Source organism: Trachemys scripta, chromosome 17, assembly GCF_013100865.1.
Source record: "Trachemys scripta elegans isolate TJP31775 chromosome 17, CAS_Tse_1.0, whole genome shotgun sequence".
NCBI lineage: Eukaryota > Metazoa > Chordata > Testudines > Emydidae > Trachemys > Trachemys scripta.
Window position 1 is genome coordinate 26517726 of NC_048314.1, and position 20405 is coordinate 26538130.

Consider the following 20405-nt stretch of genomic DNA (forward strand, 5'->3'; position numbering starts at 1 on the left):
TCCTTGTGGCACCTTAGAGACTAACAAATTTATTATAAGCATGAAAGCTTATGCCCAAATAAATTTGTGTGTCTAAGGTGCCACAAGGACTCCTCGTTGTTTTTATTTAAAAAGTCATTACCCAAAAGAATTTGTGTAAGATTATGAGGAACCGCAGTCACAGTTAATTCAGCTTGCAAATCCTCAGTTTCCATGTGCATTTTAGCAAGTGGATGGACTAGATGACCTCTTGGAGGTCCCTTCCAGCCTTACATTTCTATGATTTTATGTAGCTGATGGAAAGAGAGAATAGAGACAAGCAAGTATGAAGGACACCCTTAAAGGTGAGTCATATTCTCTGAGCTTGAATGATCATTGCAAACACATCCCAAATATTATGTAGACGTTACATTATCTCTCCATTCATTCCCTCCCAGAAACTAAAGGAACTCTTCTCTTGATCACTGAGCAAGCCTCCTTCCAGTAAGTGGGAGGGGAGGAGAGCCCCTCAAATCATCTACACAGGGACTCCTATAAATTGATATTAATTTACCTCTTCCCTCATCCCCAGAAAATGGTTTCGCTGACATTTCATTGGAGAGATACCACGTTTATTTTTCCTCCATGACTTCTAAGCAAATTTGCTCAGTTGGCAAGCAAAAAAAAATTTATTTCTAACAGCCAGTGCTACAAACTGGACGACTGATCAGTAAGTCATGCTGTACCCATTCTATATCTCTCACAGAAGCAGTACCCTGATCCAGATTGAGCTGGTACACAGAGATAAAGCATATTAGCACTTCTCTGAAACTGCTATCTTGTTCTTTAGAATCTCATTTTTCATTTAAAAAGCATTAACAAACAAACAAAAAATGTAATCCTCTAGCAATTATGGATGCAAAGAAAACTTCAAAAATTTTAACTGTGTAACTGATGCAGAGACATCTATGCAAATCCACAAAAAATAAAATAACTCAGCGGTGTGAACTGCCCCATTCATCTCACTAATATGTTAACTCCGATGCCTAAAGATGCTAATTTAAATACCAACATTGTTAATATTTTATTTCTTATGGACAGGGATGATCACAAATCTGCACAATGTAATGAGAGTGACATCTCATTTTCATCCAACTGAACAATGTTTTGGAGATATTGCCAGATATTTATTTTCCCACAGTCAAGCCCAAGGAGCTCAGCAGAGCTCATAGACACATTCAAGCCACAACAACTGGGAACCAAGCAGAGTTCAGAAAGCACAGGCATATCTGCACAATCTACTCTTAGTAGTGTCCCATTATGGGATTCACATGGACAAAGCTTATTTTGTGAGTGGAATCTGGAAGAGTACCAACACCTTCCCCCCCGCAATTTGAAACCCTATCCGAAGGGTGTTTTACAGGGGTACTTACAGTGCTGTTAAGGTATGCATCACTGCTCCCCTTCACGTAAAGATTCCACAATTGTAAATTTGTTAGAAATTCTGTTGATGCACAAACCAATATAAAGCCAGTTCAGTATTCCATAGGGGTATATGCGCTGTATTGCTAAAGAATAATGGAGTTTGAGTTTTACTGAACTCAGTGCTCTGGAAGGGCATGAGATACCACTGGGCAACCTTAAATAACTTCATTAACACAGAGTTGTCAGTTAACAGTCAGTAAGGTAAGCACCTATATGACTCTGAATATACTCAGGAAGCAGATCTGTGAGAAAGAAGATGCTTATTTTTATTTAAAGCATAGTGATTTTTCAATCCGTAAGCACACTTTAAAAGGCTATGGGGAGGTCTCTGACATTGGTGATGAGAGAGGAGTCAACAAATCAGCCTGTTCAAAATTAATAAAGCATAGCCTTGATAGATCACTCTGCATATCACATAATAGCCATATGTTAAAAATCTAAACTGGACCTATGGGTTAGAAAGTTAAAAGACTCTGGCGATTTGTCATTTCCAGGACTGCAATTTACAGAATAAAAGATGCATATACATTAAGCTACTGACTCTTTTTTAGACCACCCAAGAAGCAGTAAAAGAATGACTCCTCATAAAGTGCTTGAGTCTTCATTACATACAGAACATTTTGAGTGGACTACAAACATGTGCCAAAGCACGTTTACTGGGTTTTGCAGTAATACAGCAAGCTTTTTTTCCCCTTTCAGTATATACTGATAATGAAGGCTGGAATAACTAATATAGTCAAACAATAAAACAATTGTTCAATATACTTTAGAAATATTCCAAAATAAAAATTGAATAGTTATACAACTTGCCCTACAGAGAATACTAAGGCTGGGTCTACACTACCCGCCTGAATCGGCAGGTAGAAATCAACCTCTCAGGGATCGATTTCTCGCGTCCCAACGGGACGCGACAATCGATCCCCGAATCGACACTCTTACTTCACCAGCGGAGGTGGGAGTAAGCGCCGTCGACGGGAAGCTGCAGAGGTCGATTTTGCTGCCATCCCTACAGCGGGGTAAGTCGGCTGCGATACGTCGAATTCAGCTACGCTATTCGCGTAGCTGAATTTGCATATCTTAAATCGACCCCCCGTAGTGTAGATGTAGCCTAAGAAAAAAAAACAGAGCCACAAACCTCACTAACACTTTTTTGTCTCTTCTTCTTGTCAGTTTTATTTTCCTTTATTTTCAAGTGGATCCCAAATAACAAAATTTTAAAAAAGCTAAAATCTGAACAATCATGTAAGGCAGGCTCTAACACACCCACCACACAATGGCCCCAAAAGACAAACTAAGGAATACACACAAAACTTGGAAATACAAGTATTCCATTACATACAATGCCCCCAAATCCAAAAAATGACCTTTCAACCACAAGTCTTCCTTAGTGTAGGGTATTTAAAAAAGAGTCTGAATGACAAGGAAGCTTTCACAGTATAGTCACATCATCGAAGCAATAAAATATGGCAGTAAAATATATTATATCTCCTCATGAAGAAAATTTTATTACATTTGTATATTATAAAATATAATATACATATTTGTGAGATGGTGCCAATGCAATCAACTGCGGAGCAATGTGATACATTGCATTTAGCAAGCATCTTTCACAATCTCATCTGTACTCTATTCACAAATCCACTTGCCTCGGGATTTACTCTAACATTCCAAACCTCTGAGCAGCTTAAAACAGCTGCCATCTTAAAAGGCTGACTGTCACAATAGTTCTCTATTTATTTCACAAATATGTAATTTCCTTCCAAATATACACTTATCTACAGTACACCACAGACCATATACAATCATACACAAAGTGTAAGGTCACATGCCTCACAACCCATCATGACTAGTAAATAAAGAGCTTATACCACTGGACAAGAGAAATTCTAGGTTTTCAGTGAGGCATGGTGCACTTGCTTCTAGCACTGACAGGTCCAAAAAGCAGAACTTTGAAGTCATGATGAGTTTATGACAAGGCATTTTACGACTGCCAAGGATAAATCATCTCTGGCAGGAACGACATATTCCCTGGAGCCACCTTCCCTCTGGAAATGCCCCATCGTCCCCTCAGGTGCTCATACAGCTGGCCTCTGGCTAGTACGTTTCTGATCATATATATTTAATTAATGTGTTGTTTAGGTCATAAAGGCCATTTCACAATCCACACTTCCAAAGCAAGGGAATGTGGATCTCTCTAGTGTCTGAGAGGGACAGGCACCCCATCACTTCCTAGTTTCATTGAGTTTAAGGCCAGAAGGGACCATTAGACACCTAGTTTGACCTCCCGTACGCCATATGCCATTAATTTTCACCTGGATACCACTATATTAAGCCCAAACACTTTAGTCAGACTAAAACATTTCAATCCTCAGGTGACTAAATTGTGTGCCAGTAGGACAGAACGGGGAGAGACTAAGATACCATGAATGCCCAAAGCCCCTACAATCGCAGAGAATCAGTTAGGAGAGATATGCCCAGATCTTGGCAGGTAAACCACACCCCATGCTGCAAACAAAGGCAAAAAGCCACCAAAGTCCCAGCTAATAGGCGGGAAATTCTGTTACATTTTCTATAGAAGTTGGTATTTCCACTACTACCACAACCACAATGGTCTCTCCCCCCTCCCCCCCCCAAAAGAGTAAACAGTGAGGGAATCAGGAGGGACTCCAATAGCTGCCAACAAATAATAAACCAAACCTGTATAACCATGGGTTTTCATAGTCTAGCTGTGTGCACAAGAACATGCTCATATTACTATTAACCGTCCTTATTCTTCCCCCCTTTATTTGATTCACCGACCCATTACATCTTCCTTAGACACAAGCCTAGTCCACATTAGAAAAGTGGTGCTACTTTAACTAAGTTGCTTTCAAATCAGACTAGTCAAACTGGTGCAAATTCCTGCATAAATGCATTTACCCTGGATTAACCCTCACTTCAATCAGTTTAGTTTAATTTGATAATTTAAAAATTATGTAAACTGGCAAACCTTTTCTGATATAGCAAAGCCCTAAGATTGTAAATCTAAGACAGGAACACTGTGTTGTTTGGGTTTTTTTGGCTTTTTGGGGGAGAAGAAAGAGAGAAGAGTACTGTATCTGTGTAATCATAGCTCTATAACCTGCATCCTTCACTGGCCCTCCCTTTCTAGGTATATGTTAAATCTACATTTGTAAGCCCTTCAGAGTATAGACCCGTCTTCTAAGTGTTTCACGGAGGAACCAGCTATAGTTACAGGCACTATAAAATATACAAATTTGCAGTGGGAACACACTGGCATATTCTAGAGCTTTCCACGGTGACTGCTTAATACTTTTTAATTTTTTTTTTTTTTTTACTGTTTCATTCTCATTTTCAAATCATTGCCCACTTCTCAAAACACAGACCCTTGCCCCTGACCAGTTAATACATACCCCATCTGTAACCAGCTCCAATCCCACCAGGCCAAATTTAAGAATTCCCCTTGATCTCCAGCAGCACGACTCCACCTTTCTACAGCAGTCCAACATGACCCCTTGATTTTGAATCCTCTTTCATAAACTTGTCCCACGCAACAACAGCTTCTGTTACACCTCCCCCGCCCCAGCAAATCCTTCCCACCCCACCGCCGGCCCAAGCAACCCCCACGGCCTCCCAGTGGTCCCCCGTCAGGAGTGAGATAGAAGAGGGCCCACAGCTCCCGCCTCTCCTCAAGGCGGGAACAGCGCGAGCCCCTTCAGTATAGTAACGCCCACACCCTCCGGCCGCCGGGGAGCCCAGCACTGTGGCCACGCCCCGAGCCCGCCGACTCCGTTACCGTTGGGCGATGCTGAGGAATCGTGTGGAAGCATCCTGGGCGCTATACAGCTCCATGGGAGTTGCGCGCCGCTCATGCCTCCGGCACCACCGTCAGGAACCGGTTCTCCCGCCGGGAGTAGTGACCGACAGCGGTTCAGCTCAGAGAACATTCCGCTCCCCGGGCGGTGGGACCCGACCCTGAATCTCCCTCCATCCCCCAACGCATCAATCACGGCTCGCCAAACCACCCACGAGCATGCTCCGCCCGCGCTGTTCCCACAGACAACCCCCCCTCCAGCGGTGCATAGTGGGATCTGTAGTTCTGAGGCCGAAGTAGCCTGAGGGGCGCTTCCAGCTGCGGCCCTGGGTTCCTAGGGTGAGAGTGCAAACATGACTTATAAGATCCCTGGCGGACCATCTCCAAATCCCGCCCTGCTCTGGCAGTGTACAAAATTCATCCAGCCGCTTCGCTCCACAACAGTGTCCTGCACCCCTTTCATATAGTACTTAATATGTGACAAAGACCCCCAATCAAGAACACAAGTTTGCAGTTGACACTAAACTGGAAGGAGTGGTAGATATGCTGGAGGGTAGGGATAAGATACAGAGGGATCTAGACAAATTAGAGGATTGGGCCAAAAGAAATCTGATGAGGTTCAACAAGGACAAGTGCAGGGTCCTGCACTTAGGACAGAAGAATCCCATGCACTGCTACAGACGAGGGACCAAGTCACTAGACAGCAGTTCTGCAGAAAAGGACCTAGGGGTTACAGTGGACAAGAAGCTGGATATGAGTCAACCGTGTGCCAAGAAGGCTAACGGCATTTTGGGCTGTATAAGAAGGAGCATTGCCAGCAGATCGAGGGACGTGATCATTCCCCTCTACTCGGCACTGGTGAGGCCTCATCTGGAGTACTGTGTCCAGTTTTGGGCCCCACACTACAAGAAGGATGTGGAAAAATTGGAAAGAGTCCGGCAGAGGGCAACAAAAATGATTAGGGGGCTCGAGCACATGACTTATGAGGAGAGGCTGAGGGAACTGGGATTATCTAGTCTGCAGAAGAGAAGAAATGAGGGGGGATCTGATAGCTGCTTTCAACTACCCTGAAAGGGGGTTCCAAAGAGGATGGATCTAGATTGTTCTCAGTGGTAGCAGATGATAGAACAAGGAGTAATGGTCTCAAGTTGCAGTGGGGGAAGTTTAGGTTGGATATTAGGAAAAACTTTTTCACTAGGTGGCTGGTGAAGCACTGGAATGGGTTACCTAGGGAGGTGGTGGAATCTCCTTCCTTAGAGGTTTTTAAGGTCAGGCTTGACAAAGCCCTGGCTGGGATGATTTAATTGGGGATTAGTCCTGCTTTGAGCAGGGGGTTGGACTAGATGACCTCCTGAGGTCCCTTCCAACCCTGATATTCTATGATTCTAACATTGTAACAAAATGACTTGGGAGTCACCTGATTGGAATGGACATGAACAACACATCTCGAAAAACAACAGTTACAAGAAGGTGAGTAACCGTTTTTTCTTCTTCAAGTGCTTGTTCATGTCGATTCCAATCAGGTGACTCCCAAGCTCTCCCCCGGAGGTGAGGTTGGAGTTAAGGAATCACTGACTGGAGCACTGCTCTGCCGAATGCTGCATCATCTCTGGCCTGCTGGGTGATAGCATAGTGAGTGGTACACATATGCACTAATGACCAGGATGCTGCTCTGCAAATCTCCTGAATGGGGATCTGGGCCAGGAAAGCAGCTGACGAGGCTTGCGCCCTTATGGAGTGTGCCGTAATAGCTGGGAGTGGGACCTTAGCCAGCTCGTAGCATGTGCAGATGCAGTCTGTGATCCAGGAACAAAAGCATTGGGAAGAGACAGGGAGCCCTTTCATTTGGTCTGCTACCACCACAAACAGTTGGTTGGATTTCTCGAAAGGCTTAGTGCGCTCGATATAGAATGCTAGTGCACGCTGGACATTCAGTGAGTAAAGCCTCAGCTCCTATGCACTGGTATGAGGCTTGGGACAGAAGACTGATAAAAAAATGTCTTGGCTAGTATGAAATTGGGATTCCACCTTGGGAAGGAAGCTGGGTGAGGTCTGAGTTGCACCTTGTGGAAGACCATGTATGGTGGGGTGGGAGGTTAGTGCTTTTAACTTGGACACCCTCCTAGCTGATGTGATGGTGACCAGGAATACCATCTTCCACGACAAATTCAGAAGGGAGCAAGTTGCCAACGGTTTGAAAGGGGGCCAGAAGTCTGAAGAGGACCAGATTAAGATCCCATGCAGGCACAGGTTGTCGAGTCTGTGGATATAACCTTTCCAGGCCCTTGAGGAAATGCCCTACCATGGGGTTGGCGAACATGGAACCCCCCAACTCTCTTGGGTGGAAGGCCTAGATAGCAGTGAGGTGTACCCCGATTGATGACCCTGCCAGGCCCTGTTGTTTCAGGTGTAGGAGGTACTCCAGGGCAAGTAGTATAGGCACCTGGAGCAGAAATGTGCGATGCTGGGCACAGCAGCAAGTGAACCTCTTCCACTTAGCTAGATAAGTGGCCCTGGTGGATGGCTTTCTGCTGCCAAGCAGAACCTCCCTTACCAGTTCTGAGCACAGGAACTCCATTGAGTTTAACCATGAAGCTTCCAAGCCGTGAGATGGAGGGACTGGAGGTCTGGGTGGTGAAGGTGACCGTGGTCCTGATTGATCAGATCTGGGTAAAGCAGTAGCAAGATCGGGGTGTCCATGGACAGCTCCAGAAGCCTAGTGAACCAGTGTTGGCATGGCCATGCTGGGGCCAACAGATTATCCCTGCCTTGTCTCTGCAGATCTTGAGCAATACCTTGTGTATGAGTGGGACCTGTGGAAAGGCATACATGAGGCGGTCCCCCAAGGGTAGCATGAACACATCTGAGATTGAGCCCGGGCAGTGTTTCTGGAAGGAGCAGAATGTCGGGCACTTTCTGTTGCCCCGGGTGGGAATGTATGACATCCGGATGGATGGACCACTCATGATTGCGGAACAACCTGCTGAGGTGATCCGTTAGTTCATTCTGCACTCCCAGGAGATATGATGCCTCCAGGTGAGTGGAGTGGGCTATGCAGAACTCCCATAGCTGGAGGGCTTCCCGGCATATAGGGGAGGAACGGGCTTCACCCTGTTTGTTGATGTAGAACAGGGCAGTGGTCATCACTGCCATGCACTGGCCTTGTAGTCGGGACTGGAAGGTCTGGCAGGCTAGTAGCACCACTCTGATATTGATATGGAGTGAGAGCTCATCCTGCGACCATAGGCCTTGCGTTTGGAGATCTCCCAGATAAGCCCCCCAACCCAGAGCTGATGAGTCCATTACTAGGGGAAGAAAGGGTTGTTGAAGGGAACTCCTTCACAGACTGTCCAAGGGTCAAGCCACCAACAGAGGTACTTGAGTATGTGCTCTGGCACCGACACCACTGAGTCCAGGCTGTTGTGCCCTGGGGGATAGGTCGAAGCGAGCCATGTTTGGAGTGGTCTGAGCTTCAGTCCGACATGTTGGATCACGTAAGTGCAGGCTGTCATGTGGCTGAGGAGACTCATTCATCCCTTTGCTGTCATGGTGGGGTATCGCCTGAGGCTTTGGATAATGTCTGTCATCATTGGAATCAGGGCTCTGGCATGATCGCCCTTGCTTGTACCGACTCCAGCACCACCCCGATGAATTCTATTCTTTGGGTTGGTGACAAGGTCGACTTGTTCATGTTGAGGACTGCCAGTCTCTCAAAAGTAGCTCTGACTAGTCAGACTTGAGACTCCACAAGCTCCCTGGAGCGCCCCCGTAACAGCCAGTCATCGAGGTAGGGATATACCTGTACCTGCCTCCTATGAAGAAAGGCTGCAATCACCAACATGCACTTGGTGAACACTTAGGGGGCCGTCGATAGACCAAATGGGAGGACTGTGAACTGATAATGTTTGTGGTCGACCACAAACCGCAGAAATTGTCTGTGCGCAGACTGAATGGATATGTGAAAATATGCGTCCTTCATGTCGAGGGTGGTGTACCAGTCTCCTGGATCCAAGGAGGGGATGATTGTGCTCAGGGAGACCTCACAGGTCTAAAATGGTTCTGAGATCCCCCTTTGCTCTGGGGATTAGGAAATAACGGGAGTAGAATCCCCTGCCCCTTAGCTCCTGAGGAACCTCCTCGACTGCACCTCCTGGATAAGGAGTTGCTTGTGAGAAGGGTCCTTGAGGAGGGATGGGAAAGGGGTGGGAGGGAAAGAAGGAGCAGAATTGGAGAGACTATCCCACTTCTACCGTGTGAAGGACCCAGTGTACCAATGTTATTTGGGACCAAGCACAATAGAAGTGGGATAGTCAATTCATGAAGCACAGGGAAGGATCCGGTGAAGTGGTGGGTACGCCGTCCTCAGGCGCACCTTCAAAAGGCCTGCTTTGAGCCCAATGGAGGTCTGGTCGGACCCTGGCCGTGACCTGACGGGGGGTGCAACGGTCTGCACCTGCCATTCCTACCCCTCCTTCTATAAAAGTCCTGTCCGTGTCGAGGAGGGGAAGAATACTGCTGTTGAGGCTGTGTTTTGAAGTGTTTACACTGTGTTGCAGAGTTGTGCATACCCAGTGACTTCATGGTCACCCGGGAGTCCTTCAGGCTGTGCAGCTTGGAGTCCGTCTGCTCCAAGAATAACCCTGTGCCCTCAAATGGCAGGTCCTGAAAGGTTTGCTGCACTTCGGGGGGCAACCTAGACACCTGCAGCCTGGAACCCCTTCTCATGGCTAACCCCGATGAGAGGGTGTAGGCAGCAGAGTCCACTGCAGCAAGGGAGGCTTGAAGGGAGGTTCATGCCACCACCTTCCCTTCGTCAACAACGGCCGTGAATTCAGCCCTGGAATCTGATGGAATTAGCTCCTTAAAACTTCAACATGGAGGCCCACAAGTTGAAGTTGTATCTGCTGAGGATAGCTTGTTGGTTAGCAGTCCTCAGCTGCAGGCCCCCCGTTGAGTATACCTTCCTAACAAAAAGGTCTAATCTTTTAGACTCCTTGGATTTCGGAGTCGGTCCTTGTTGGCCCTGCCTCTCCTTCTCATTGACCACAGTCACTACTAGGGAGGAGGGCTGAGAGTGCAAGAACAAGTACTCATATCCTTTGTATGTGACAATGTACTTGCACTCCATGCCCCTCGCCATAGGCAGGATCGATGCAGGTATCTGCCACAGTATTTTGATATTGTTCTGTATAGTTTTTATCAGGGCAGAGCTACCCTGGAGGGATCCTCCAGCATCAGGATATCGACCATCGGTTCCTCTGGCTCGATAACCTCTTCTGCCTGCAATCCCATGTTGTGGTCGATTCTGTGCAAGAGGTCCTGGTGCACGGTGGTCTATCAAGGGAGGTCCTGAGGCCAAAGTCCCCGCAACTGCCTCATCTGCACATGAGGATGAGGAGACTAGAGGTGGTACCAGGTCCTCCTGACCATCCAGCTCTCTAGCCTCCTCCTGGTCAGTGCCTGTGAGCTCTGTGCTGACCGTTGTCGCGGCAGCGATAGTCTGGCTGGCTGTTGGGGGTGTCACCGCGGTTGCTTCAACAGTGTCCTGGACGGGTTATGGGCCTTATTCTGGTGTTGATTCCGATCCCTGAGGTGCCGGGCAATCTTTATGTGGCTGGGGTGCTCGGGCTTCAGAGACTACCGACCAAGAGCTCCTGGAAAATGAGCCCTGGGCCTGGTGATAAGTCCAGAGAGTCCAAAAGGGCCATTGAGGCTGCAACTGCCAATGTGGAGGCCATGCCACTTGTGCCAATCTAAACTGCCCCTGCTGCAGCATGAATAAAATAAGTCCCCATCCAAGTCAGACGACACTGATCTAGATCATGACAACCATGGTGGTGCTGAGCGGTACTGAGCTGGGGACTGGTGCCAATACTCCCACGCGGGGGATCAGTGCTAAGAGGCTGATGACAGGGACCGCTGCCACTCCGTCAGTGCTGGAGACCAACCATGCACAGGATCCCGAGCTGGGGAATGGTGCCTCAGCAATGGTGAACCTGAGTGGTGCCGAGGTGAATAGTGCGGTGTCAGAGAAGGTGATCGCCGCATCATTGCTGGCTTGCCTCTAGATGGCGCCAGACGTGGCAGCACCAGAGGCTTGTCCCTGATAGAATCATAGAATATCAGGGTTGGAAGGGACCTCAGGAGGTCATCTAGTCCAACCCCCTGCTCAAAGCAGAACCAATCCCCAGACAGATTTTTGCCCCAGTTCCCTAAATGATCCCCTCAAGGATTGAACTCACAACCCTGGGTTTAGCAGGCCAATGCTCAAACCACTCAGCTATCTCTCCCCCTGGAGGTTGAGGTCCCTGGTGGCTTCAAAAGTGTCCGGGTGGAGGGGGACTCCAACTCCTCCACCTGGCACTGTCTGTCCAGGGAGTTGGTGCGCGCTGGGCTCAGTGGTCCCCTCCAGGGAACCGAAGTCAATGGCACCAACTCCTTGTCCTTGGGCACTGAGTGCTCCTTCATGGGATGCACTGATGTTGCACCTGGCGCTGCCTTCGGCACCAGGGAACAACTCCTGTCTGTCTTCTTGTGCCACTTGTGCGGCGCTGGTGAATGCAAGTGGTACCTGGTTGTCTGCGCCGTTTGTGGTCCCGGGGAGCACCGGTGGTGAGGGTCTCTTGAATCAGAGTCTTTCCTTGGTACCGTGTCACGCACTGAGGTCGGTGCGCTCCACACCGACGAACTCGGTGTCAGATCCCGGCACTCCATGGCAGGCTGTGGATGGAGAGCGGATTCCATCAGAAGTTGTTTCAGATGGAAATTCAGCTCTTTCTTCGTCCTAGGGCAAAAAGACATGCAGATTTCGCACCTGTCTATTTGGTGCTCTTCCCCCAGACACTTCAGACACGTGTCATGGGAGTCACCCATTGGCCTGGGCTTACTGCAGGTCCCACAAGGTTTAAACCCTTGGTCCCGAGGTATGCCCCAGAGCTGAGGGAAAGTAAGGGATAGGGGAGGACCCCACACCCTAACCCAAACTACTATATACACTGTGTACACGAAACTAAACTAACTACTAACTGAAACATAGACTAAGACAACAGACTAAAGAAGAAAGCTAAGGGAAGCACTTGCTAGGCAAGCTAACCAAGTTCCAAAAGCCATCACGGATGGTAAGAAGGAACTGAAGGGGGGGTTGGGTCGACAGGGTCATACATTGAGCACCGTGAAGGCGCCACTCCAGGGGGCTTCCACAGCTGACAACAGAGACACAACTATTTGAGCATCGGGAGGTATATTAGGCACTTAAAATACACAAGGTTGTATTAATTTTTAATTAATTAATATTTGGGTCCATTCATATTGGAGATTAACAAGTGTTAGCACAGTTTTTAAATTGTTCAGGAACTGTTTTAAGCATAGTTTTCTTCTATCATCTAGAACAGGGGTTCTCAAAATAGGGCCGCCGTTTGTTCAGGGAAAGCCCCTGGCGGGCTGGGCTGTTTTTTTATCTGCCGCGTCCGCAAGTTCGGCTGATCGCGGCTCCTACTGGCCGCAGTTCGCCGTGCCGCTTCCTGCAGCCCCCATTCGCCTGGAGCGGCGAACCACGGAAGGTAAACAAACCGGCCCAGCCCGCCAGGGGCTTTCCCTGAACAAGCAGCAGACCTAGTTTGAGAATCACTGTTCTAGATGATAGAAGAAAACTATGCGTAAAACTGTTCCTGAACAATTTAAAAACTGTGCTAACACTTGTTAATCTCCAATATGAATGGACCCAAATATTAATTAATTAAAAATTAATACAACCTTGNCGGGCAGCTCGGCTCTTAAACAGAGCCGAAGAGTCAGGGGAGGAGCACAGCAGCCGGAGCCCGGGAGGGGAAGTGCCCGGCCGGGGGTGCAAGTCCGGAGGCATGGGGGCTGCCCGAAGCCCGAGTGCTACTGGCTTCACGGTTTGCCGGTGTAGCAACGCAAACAAACCCTGCTCCTGTTTCCCTACTTTGGGTGTACTGAGCATGCTCACCCGAACTGAGCATGCCCAGTAACCTTCGCTGTAGCCACTGCCCTCTCTCTGCCCTTACTTCTGCTTATGATTTGCTGCCTCCTCTTTGGAGGGGTTTAAAGGGATTAAGGGGGGCAAATTGCAGCGGGGGGCTGTCAGGGTCTGAGCAGGGGGCAGAAATTTACTGGCCAGGGGGGCTCAAGCTACTGTAGCTAGTGGCAGAAGAGGGGCTGAAGGGGAAAACTCGGGGGTGGGAGCTGGGGTTAAGCCTGGGGGGGAGATGCTGCCAAACCCCGTTTAGGGACAAAACCCCCGTTTAGGGAGAGGGACGGGGGGAACAGTGACCCCATGGGATGAGGTACCCACTGTGCTCGCTAATCTAGGGGCGTAGGGGGTGCATTGGAGGTTTTCATTTTGTTAGCTTGATGTCTTTGTTTACCTTATATGTTTTCGTTCTGCTCACAGGACGCTGCATGTCAGCCCCGGAGCAGAGGGCGGGTTCCTGGGACTGGGGTCTTAAAGGCCGCCACGAGTATATCGGAGGCTGCCCCCGCCTCCATCTTCCCCCAAGCCCCTGTGTCTCAGCACGCCGCGTCCGGGAGCGGCCCTGGCGCGCTGCAGCGCCGTGGCTCCAACGCTGTCCAACGCCACTCCTAGACGCTGAATCCTCTGGGAAGCCCTGTGCAGGGCTACATTACTGCTCCAGCCAGGAGACTGAATGCGGTGAAATATTGTACAGACACTCCCTCTCTCAAACTCTGCCTCTCACATTTTGAATATGTAAAAGTGTCTTCTATCAGTTTCTATGTCTATATGAAATCACTCACTGCAGCTCATTTCTCTTATATAATGTGCTGAGTTGCTAACTCCCTCCCAGAGCCCACATATCCACACACCCCCTGTACTCCAATCCCCTGCCCCAGGTCAGAGCCTGCACCCCTCACTCAAACTCCCCATAGCCTGCAACCCTCCTGCATCCCAGAGCCTGCACCCCAAAAAGGGCTGGATTAACCTTTTGCGGGCCTGGTGCTAACCATATTTGTGAGCCCCCATGGGGGAAATGGGGACATGGGGCAGGGGGGCAGAGTCCTCAGAGCGACGGGCTGGCTGGGGGCAATGGGAGATGAGATGGGTCATGGCACGGCAGGGACAGCCCCGTTCCACCCAGCGCAGTACAAGGGCACTGTTTACAAACCGGAAGCTGCCAGACGCACACTGGCCAGCCCGACCCTGCGCTCCCATTGTGCTTCTTCCCATTCAGGGCAGTCCCATACTGCACCATGCTACCCCCCTGCCCAGCACCCCTCTGACTCCCTACGCCCAGTGCCACACCACCCAGAGACCCCCACAAACCCCCATGCCCAGTGCCCTCTCACCGACCACTCCCCCACCCACTTAGAACCCCCCCCACAGATCCTCTCACTGCCCAGTGGCCCCTAGCTGGAGACCCCCCACAACAGCACAGTGCCCTGCACCTCCCCGCCCAGAGCCCCCCCACAGATTCCCTCACTGCCCAGTGCCCCCCACCGCCCCACTGCCACAACTGCACAGTGCCCCGCACAGACCCCCACACTTCCCAGAATCCCGACACACACAGATCTTCCCCACTGCACAGCACCCCCCACAGACCCACAAGAGACCTACTCTCCCACACCCTAACCCCCAGCCACAATAGCCGGCCCTGATGGGAGGTGACTGTGTCTGCCAGACTGAGCAGGCAGCGCAGCCAGAGCTGGTCCTGGGGCAGGATAACTCCGGCCCCTTGAGGGTGCAATCAGCAAGGCTGGAGCAGGAGCAGAGCCTACCCAGGCCAGGCTCCCTCAGGACCCACATGCCTGGCAGGACCCAGCTGAGCCCCCCCTTCCCCCCTGGCTGTCCCCTGTGACTGGCTGAGACTGGCCCAGCCTCTGCACCAGTCCCAGGTGGCTCTTACCCTGGGGAGGCAGGTGGGGCCCCACAGGTCCCAGGCAGTGGAGACAGCTCAGAGCTGGAGCAGTGCCGGAGGGTGGGGCAGATCCCTGGGACGTGACTCCCGAGATCCCACCCACACCTGTAGGCCCCATGGACCAGCCCTGCCGAGCCCACATGGTGGCCCCCAGCTGCTGGGTGATGAGCCCTCTACAGCAGCGGCATAGCCAGGTTCTAACATCAGGGATTTATTGTATTATGTATAATAAGTGTTTAATATAAAAATCAAGTAGTAAGGTTTACAATGTTATAACAAGAGATTACGCTATTACCATTATCCAGTCAACTTGCACACTACTATTTTGAATTAGTGATAATTCAGAGAGAGAGAAAGAAAAAAGCTGAATTTAGAGAATAATTATTAACCAGATTCTTAGTTATTCACCAGCCACTTTGCTCCAGTCCATAGCACAAAGCACCATAAACCCAGTAGAATCTGGCCAAGGGAATATTCACCTCAAATTGGCATGTGCTACACTCCCCGCCCTCATTCCCAGTCACCACTATTCAGCAGGGCTGCCCAGGGGGCAAGTGGGGCAATTTGCGCCAGGCCCCAGGGGCCCCACAGGCCCCCAAGTATGTCGGAGGCTCCCCCCGCCTCCGTCTTCCCCCATCCCATCCCCCGGCGTCCTGGATGTGGTGCGCTGAGGCTCTGAGAGAGGGGGTAAGAGGCATGTAAGGGAGGGGCCGGGCACCCCCCCGACCCCATCCCAACCATCACCATCACCCAGCAACAGCCCATTATGTAATTGCAAATGTATACATACCATTCAAGCATTTAATGTTTTTAAATAATGTATTTAGTGTTTTTTCAAATTATTACAAATTAATTTTTGAATGTATTTCACTGGTTATTTTTTACATTTCCAAATACATGTTACTGTAGTATTGCAACTTTTATTTATGGAAGGGGCCCCCAAAATTGCTTTGCCCCAGGCCCCCTGAACCCTCTGGGCGACCTTGCTATTCAGGATATAGCTAAGTGAAAAGGTGGCATGTCTGAAGCATTTAGCAGGCCATTGAAAACTAGTATAGAATTATGTAGCTAGCCCTGAGAACATTCCTTAATTCTGAGCACTACCGGTAGGTCTGCAGCTAGTCAGCAGTGAGACGCAGGAGACATAACTCGAACCTTAAAGCACCTTTACTCCTCTTTCCTTCACAAACTGCACTAAGCACAGTTTAGATACTGTATCTCAGGGGTAGGGTAGGCAACCTATGGCACGCCTGCCGAAGGTGGCACGCAAGCTGATTTTCAGAGGCACTAACACTGCCTTGGTCCTGGCGACTGGTCCGGGGGGGGCTCTGCATTTTAATTTAATTTTAAATGAAGCTTCTTAGAATCATAGAATCATAGAATATCAGAGTTGGACTAGATGACCTCTTGAGGTCCCTTCCAACTCTGNGGGGGGGGAGGGGCTCTGCATTTTAATTTAATTTTAAATGAAGCTTCTTAAACATTTTAAAAACCTTATTTACTTTACATACAACAATAGTTTAGTTATATATTATAGACTTATAGAAAGACACCGTCTAAAAACGTTAAAATGTATTGCTGGCATGCGAAACCTTAAATTAGAGTGAATAAATGAAGACTCGGCACACCACTTCTGAAAGGTTGCCGACCCCTGCTGTATCTGATCCACAATATCTGTCACACTTCTGGGTCTCATGGAAATTAGTACACTTTGTGTATAAAAGAGTGCACTAAAGTATTTCTCTCTTTAAAAAAAAATAAAGTCTTTAACATTCTATCCTACATTTTTGCACAAAACCAGTGATGTCCATGAGAGGTCTGCACATAGATCAGGGGTTGGCAATGTTCGGCCAGGGTAAGCGATGTGCTGGCCGCGGCTTCTCGCCGCCCCTATTGGCCTGGGACGGTGAACTGCGGCCAGTGGGGGCCGCGATCGGCCGAACCTGCCGCGTCAGCAGGTAAATAAAACTGGCCCGGCCCGCCAGGGTGCTTACCCTGGCGAGTCGCGTGCCGAACGTTGCCGACCCCTGACATAGATCAATGCCAGTATATAGTAGCCTCCAACTTTTTTACAGATTTCCAGTGTTTTATAGTGAGACATTCCAGGACCGCCCAGAGGATTCAGGGGGCCTGGGGCAGGCCAGGTCTGAGATGATGCATATACATTGCTTAAGCAGGTACAGTTTCAGCTGCATGGCCCTCAATTTGTGAATCCCTGAAGAGGATTTAGAAATTGAACACTTATTAAGGATCTGACCCTCCCCCAGACAGAACAGGCATCAGCTCTGTGCATTGACCAGGGGGGATGAGTCTCTCGCAGGTCAGGCAGGTTTCAAACCCTGAAGGTTTAGAGTCTGTTTGTCGTGAAGCATCTTGTCCCCCCTCTATCGGGGTGGGGGTGGGGGGGGGTTGTATTTTTTTTTAACATCCAAATTAAATAAATTAAAGGGATAAGGAGGGTGAAAAGAGATTTTTTTCCCCAGCAAACTAGTTGAGAATAGGCCTTTGAAGATCAGAGAAAGCAGTGGGTCAGACATTCACCAGGTTTTGTCTCACTATCATGGTTGATAAGAGGGAACTGCAAGGGGAGAAATAAATTTCACCCACTCTACCCGTTATGCCCTCATGCGAGAGCCTAAGGAGATACAGGGTGCATGTGCACGCCCAGACAATGCTGTTAAAAAAAAAACTGACCTCACTCACAAGGCACATATGCACCTACAGTGGGATTCATGCAGACACATACCCCGAAGAAAAAACTAAAGTTCATTTTTAACTTTAATCATTATACTTTTTATAGATTGTGTCAGAAATAAAGCAAGTGTCCCTCAACTACGCATCAAAATATACGTGCAATATGATTTAACTGAACTATGCCTTGCCACAACCAGACATGCCACACTCAGTAAAGAAATACACTCTATCACCCAGCACAGTGGCACTCAACCTTTCCAGGCTACTGTATCCCTTTCGGGAGTCTGATTTGTCTTGCATACCCCCAAGTTTTGCCTCACTTAAAGACTACTTGCTTACAAAATCAGACATAAAAATACAAAAGTGTCACAGCACACTATTATTGAAAAATTGCTTACTTTCTCATTTTACCATATAATTCTAAAGTACCGTATTTTCCGGCGTATAAGACGACTGGGCATATAAGACGACCCCCAACTTTTCCAGTTAAAATATAGAGTTTGGGATATACTCGCCGTATAAGACTACCCCTCTTCCAACGCACACCAAAAAAAAAATTAAAAAAACATCAGATTTGATTTCAATATGGTAATTTTAATTCAAATGCTTATGACATGCAGGTACTTAGCAGGAAAACTGTCACTTATAAACATAAGGCTGTTTGTCATCAAACATGTAAACATAAAACAGTGCAAGTGGATTAAACTTTTCCTAATTCACTCTAAAGCTGAAAGGAAGGATAAGACAGTAAACCCATGGGAGCTGCCATGCTGTTTGTTTTCTAAGCTGTCAACCAAACTGGAACTGATGATGATAGGAGGAAGATAACAAACAAGAGAGAGAGAGCAAGTGCCGGGCAAGTCCCTGGCGAGTTAGCAACGCCCATCATAACTGCAAGCTATGGTATTTTTACAGGTTTTGCTGGCGTGACAGTTTCCCTTTAAAAGCCTTCAAAATCCTACTGTTCGTCATCTGATATCATAAGTACATCAGTGACATCTTGTGATACATTTGTAAGGCAGTCATCGTATGGATCGAATTCCGTATCAGATGGTGTGGTCTCAGCTTCGGCTTCCTCTTCATCTTGCCACAAGTAGTCGTCCTCCATACCATCTAATGAATTTGATATGCCACACTTCTTGAAAGACTTGATTACTGTTTCTGCATCAATATCATTCCAGGCTTTTATGACAAACTTGCACAAAACATCCAACTGTGGAGCACGCATGTTTCCTCCTTTTGTGAATGACTTTTCGCCGCTAACCATCCATTCATTCTACTGTTCTTGAATGCGATCTTTAAATGGCTTGTTTAGGCACACATCCAGTGGCTGTACCAACGATGTCAATCCTGCAGGAATAACTGCCGCATCTATGTTTAGTCTTGCAAGCATTTGCTTGGTGCTGGGAGTTAAATGAGCCCTGAACATATCCCACACCAGTAGACTACATTTTTGAATAAGTCCACCTGGTCGCCTGCTCCATACATTATCAAGCCATAGCTTTACCCCTTCTTCATCCATCCAGCCTTTTTCATTCACATGTACAAAACAACCAACAGGGAACTTGAATTTCGGCATTGTTTTTCTTTTTAAAAATAATCATTGGTCTCAGTTTGGCGCCATCAGCTGTGCATCCTAGTACCACTGTAAAACTGGACTTCTCATGTCCTGTTTTAATTAAAATTGTTTTTTCACCTTTTTGATGGACAGTTTTATTTCCAACCATATCAAAATTCATTGGAGTTTCATCCATATTTCCAATACTACTTAACGCATAGCCATCTTTAGTGCACTGTTGTATTACGTATCGATGGAAACTATTTACTTTGCTATCAAGATCTGCAGGTAATTTTGGGGCAATTTTCATCTTTTGCCTCAATACCATATTATGCCTTCCCATGAATCTAGTACACCAGGATACAGTGGCCTTAAATCTGTTGCTGTGATCTGGGTTAGATTTGGCCCACTGAAGTGCAAACAAACGTATTTTATTTCATGTCACTACATAACCGTTTTGGCGATGCTCATTCACCATGTCTGCTACATGTTTTTCGAGTTCTGGCCAATGTGGAGTGCCTCTTCTTAATGCACACTTACCCCTTGGCATACTCTTTAATGCTTTTTCATTTGCTTTCCAGTCCCGAACCATCTTTTCTGTTACTCCATATTGTCTTGCAGCAGCGCAGTTATTATGTTCCATGGCAAAGTTTACAACTTTAAGTTTGAAACTGGCTTCATATTTCTTTCTTCTTGCTGGTGGAGCCATGATGGGGTTTTGACTGTTGGACATTTGTATACTGTACTGTATGTACTGGTGCTATACTGTATGAACAGGTACAGATACTGGTGCTGTACTGTATGTGGTACCCAGTATACAACAACCAGCCAATCACGGCAAGCGATGTACCTTACCGGCGATTGGCTGGTTGTTGTATACAAAGCCTGCTTGGATTGGTCAGCTCTCCCTGCCTGCCCAGCCCTCCCTGTCTCCAAGACTATCAGAGCGGTAGTGCAAACACGCCTCTTTCACCCGTCTGGCCCGCCCTTGTATCCTATTACC

General features: G+C 48.0%; 1 protein-coding gene across 12 annotated transcripts in view; it reads right to left on the reverse strand.

Moving 5' to 3' along the window:
- Positions 1-20405, reverse strand: part of GARNL3 (GTPase activating Rap/RanGAP domain like 3) — a 236060-nt gene that overhangs the window by 197075 nt on the left and 18580 nt on the right. For 9 of the 12 annotated variants that reach the window (XR_004643325.1, XR_004643326.1, XR_004643327.1 and 6 more), the window contains exon 1: positions 4857-5016. The exons of 1 other annotated variant lie outside the window; for it this stretch is intronic. Coding sequence is in view for 7 of the 11 variants with exons in the window: in XM_034752046.1 (XP_034607937.1) it covers positions 4857-4952 (96 nt within the window). In the remaining 4 variants the exon portion in view is untranslated. Of the gene's footprint in view, positions 1-4856; positions 5017-5239; positions 5482-20405 lie in introns of those variants that run through there. 2 more of the 12 variants (XM_034752050.1, XM_034752055.1) reach the window with 1 other exon arrangement.